The sequence below is a fragment of the Prunus mume genome, linkage group LG8, assembly GCF_029339155.1.
Source record: "Prunus mume cultivar Tortuosa linkage group LG8, ASM2933915v1, whole genome shotgun sequence".
Lineage (NCBI taxonomy): Eukaryota > Viridiplantae > Streptophyta > Magnoliopsida > Rosales > Rosaceae > Prunus > Prunus mume.
In genome coordinates, this window is record NC_142705.1 from 9,551,705 (window position 1) to 9,555,306 (window position 3,602).

The 3,602-nt window shown below is 37.5% G+C and overlaps 1 protein-coding gene across 1 annotated transcript; it reads left to right on the forward strand.

Annotated features, from left to right (window-relative positions):
• Window positions 1-465: 465 nt before the first annotated feature.
• On the forward strand, window positions 466-2,561 carry LOC103339763 (large ribosomal subunit protein eL24). Its single transcript, XM_008243109.3, has 5 exons — window positions 466-579; window positions 1,329-1,404; window positions 1,525-1,626; window positions 1,926-2,074; window positions 2,221-2,561. Exons 1-5 carry the CDS (start codon window positions 569-571, stop codon window positions 2,375-2,377), a joined length of 495 nt encoding a protein of 164 aa, XP_008241331.1. The 5' UTR covers window positions 466-568; the 3' UTR covers window positions 2,378-2,561.
• Window positions 2,562-3,602: the final 1,041 nt, after the last annotated feature.

The window sequence follows — 3,602 nt, forward strand, 5'->3', positions numbered from 1 at the left end:
GTACCATCACCATCATTTTAGCACTTGACACGTGTCCATTGACATAACCATAATTAACTCTTTACTTTGAATTTACGGAACCATGATTATATCAATAGACACATGTCAAGTATTAAGAAGTGTGGTGAAAGTACACATTTGTTAAAGTGATGTGCAAAAATGCTCCCTTCAAGATAACTGGGTGGAGTTGAGATGAGTTACTGAGGTGTAAAATTATTCTATACCTTTTCTATTTCTTTTATGTCAATTACAAACTTAATATTTTTAGACAATTATGGTTACTGAATTTAGGTAAAGGAAACTATACTTGATGTGACAAGCCCAAATGTTTTGGTGGCCCATCTCGAACATTGGACTGGGGAAATGTAATCTAAAGTCCTGGGCCGAAAATACACCAAAATGGAACGGGTCCAATATTAGTGGCATTTTCGTGGTTTTTCATCGGATATGAGGGTTATTTATTAAGAAGCCAATATACATACCCGCGTTATAAGCATTCAGCTTCTAGGGTTTCCGCCACAACAACAAGAGCAGCAGTCGACAACAGCAGGAGCAGGAGGCAGCAGCCATGGTTCTCAAGTATGCCTCTTTCTCTCTCTCCCTCTCTCCCTCTCTACATGTCTCGTTGAGATCTGATGCTGAAATGGTTTCATTATCGTTCTCAATTTTCCGATTAAGAATCCTCTTTGTCGATGCAATCGTTTTCCTTTTCCTTTTTTTAATTTATAAATTTGGCTTCTGTTTTCTAATATGCCATTTTAGCGTGCTTGGGCGATAAACTGTTTCCCTGCTCTGATTTGTGTGTATATGCTTTTCTGGGTGAAAATTGCTTTTTGTTAATTAAAAATGTATGTGCAATATTGCTAGAAACATGCTGGGTAGAGTTTGTTAATAATTGATGAAAACCCAACAATAAGTTCTGAGTTTTGACTAATTAAATCTGTGTAAGAGTGTAGTATTTTTAGCTACTGTTTATATGAAGATACGGTAATCGTGTTGAAATGGTTGTCATTTCATGGTTCACACGAGTTACGGATAGTTATAGCATCCAGTCTCTTGAAAATGGTAATACTTTCTGGATGTCTTGGATTGAATCTATGTGGAACATTCATTATGTTAAGTCTTCTTTCTTGTTGTAGTTATGTAGAAAAATCAATCGTAGGTTAGGTCATTATGTGAATGGTTTAGGTTTTCAGGTTGAGGGGTCCCTCTTCCCTCTCTTGGCTACCTTTGTGGTTCTGTTTGATAGCGCATAAATCTGTTTCAATTGATCATTTATAGGACGAGTATTGTGGGTTGCTTATAAAAAAATGTTTTTGGCTTGTCAGGACCGAACTCTGTCGTTTTAGCGGGGCCAAGATTTACCCAGGAAAGGGCATCAGATTTATTCGTTCTGATTCTCAGGTAAACTGTAAAATCAAACATTTGTTTTAAGTTTCGTCATCTCAGTTTATATGATTAAATTGTTTTGCTGGAAAGACTTTGTATCTTTTCTTGTAAATAATCTGTGGTGTGTTCTGTCAGGTCTTCCTGTTTGCCAACTCAAAATGCAAAAGGTACTTCCACAACAGGTTGAAGCCATCAAAGCTTACCTGGACAGCCATGTACAGGAAGCAGCACAAAAAGGTAAACTTGCATTTTTGTTTGATGTATAAATTATATGATTCCATTATTCCAATTTCATTCCTTTAGTTTAAGGGTTACTTAAGTAGTTGCATTACATGTCTTGAAGCCCATTTTGGTAATCGATTGGTTTTGATAATCCCTTTTCATCATACATTTGTTATATTGCAAATGCAATTAATTTTTTTTATGGATTTCAGAACTGCAACCTTGTGCTGTAGTAGCCATTCTATTTGTAAGAAGTAGCCGGCAGTCTGTTTTTGTATTTGTATTACTTATTTGTGTAATCTTGACACACTCAGGATATTGCTCAAGAAGCTGTGAAGAAGAGGAGACGTACCACCAAGAAGCCTTACTCAAGGTCTATTGTGGGTGCCACACTTGAGGTTATCCAGAAGAGGAGAACTGAGAAGCCCGAGGTTCGTGATGCTGCAAGGGAAGCTGCTCTCCGGTTTGTGTTCTTATCTATACCTTAGACCCTGATTCACTTTATTATGTCAACCTTTTATGTTAATGTTATTTCAGCTTTAAATTTCATGATTGCTTCTAAGATCATGATATGGAATTGTTGACTTAATGTCTGGATATGTTCTGTAGTGAAATCAAGGAGAGGATCAAGAAAACCAAGGATGAAAAGAAGGCCAAGAAGGCAGAAGTTACAAAATCCCAAAAATCTCAAGGCAAGGGTAGCATTACCAAGGGAGGTGCACAACCAAAGGGACCAAAGCTTGGGGGTGGCGGTGGCAAGCGCTGAGCCACTGTTCTGTTGCCTACTTGTTGGGAAGTAGAGTAATAGATAGGACGTGTTTGTTTGTTTGAAGATTTTGTAAGGATTGATTGGCCATGCTTGATGGTCCATTCGTATTTTTCTTTTATCTATCTTATATCTGTCACTTCGATATTACTAAGTTTCAAGTAGTTATTCTGTTGGATTTTAACTTGATATTTCTGCTTCAGCTTCAGCGACTTTTTCCATTTTGCATTAAGATTCAGAACAATGTTTTTCTCCCATGGTTAATAGGTGATGGATGGGCAACCGAGCTTTTCAGTTTAGGGCTTTTTTAGGCCCCTGCCTTTGTCCCTTAAACTTGCTGGGAGCTTCTACAATGAGGAGTTAAAGTGAGGAGATCGATCCGACCGTTAAAATATTTAAAATATTTAAGTCCCATAATTTCTTTACATTTGTTGATGGTGAGATTTGATCTCCTCACTTTAAGTCCTCATTATAGTCTTTTCGCAAACTTGCTTTAGGTCAGGATAAATCTGGTTTTTGCTTCACGCAATTTGGTTTATTTCGTCGCATGGCAATTGGTCTAACAATAACCCAAACTCAAAAAGGCCCAAATTCAAGAGCGTTCTTTGCCTCTCCATATTTTGCTCTTCCTACCCAAAACTTATCAGGAAGAGCGTTCTTAGCTCGAAGGCAGTGAGATGGAGCCGTTGTGATTTTTTTAATTTTTTTTAATTTTTAATTTTTTTTTTTGGGGTTACAAGGCAGGCCAAAGCCAGAAAATTTAAAAAAAGCTAAGAAGGCACAGCCCTACTCTGTGCTCTGTGCTCTTGCTTGAGAGGAGTACTCTTCCTAGATCATCATCCAGCAACAAGCTTGAGAGGAGCCGACTCGTAGTTATGAAGCTCCAAGGGTAACTCACAACCCTTGTTCTTTTTCATCTGGTGAAGAAGTGAGGGTGAAGACATTTTCAGGAATTTGTAACTCTGTCAAATTTTAGAAGTTGTATTAAATAAGGACCATTTTCAAGCTCTTGGCTCCGATTCTGACAAGTCTCACCAACTCAATAGGTTAATGGCAATTTATATGCAACAGGAAATGTTTTGAGATTTGAATTCATATGGTGGGACGAATCCAATAAGGGGAGCTGGAATCAAACATATGATTTCGGATGCGGAGGTAAATGCTCCTAACCATTTGCAATTTTTATTTATATTTTTGAATTATGCTAAGCAAAGAGTTACATGTT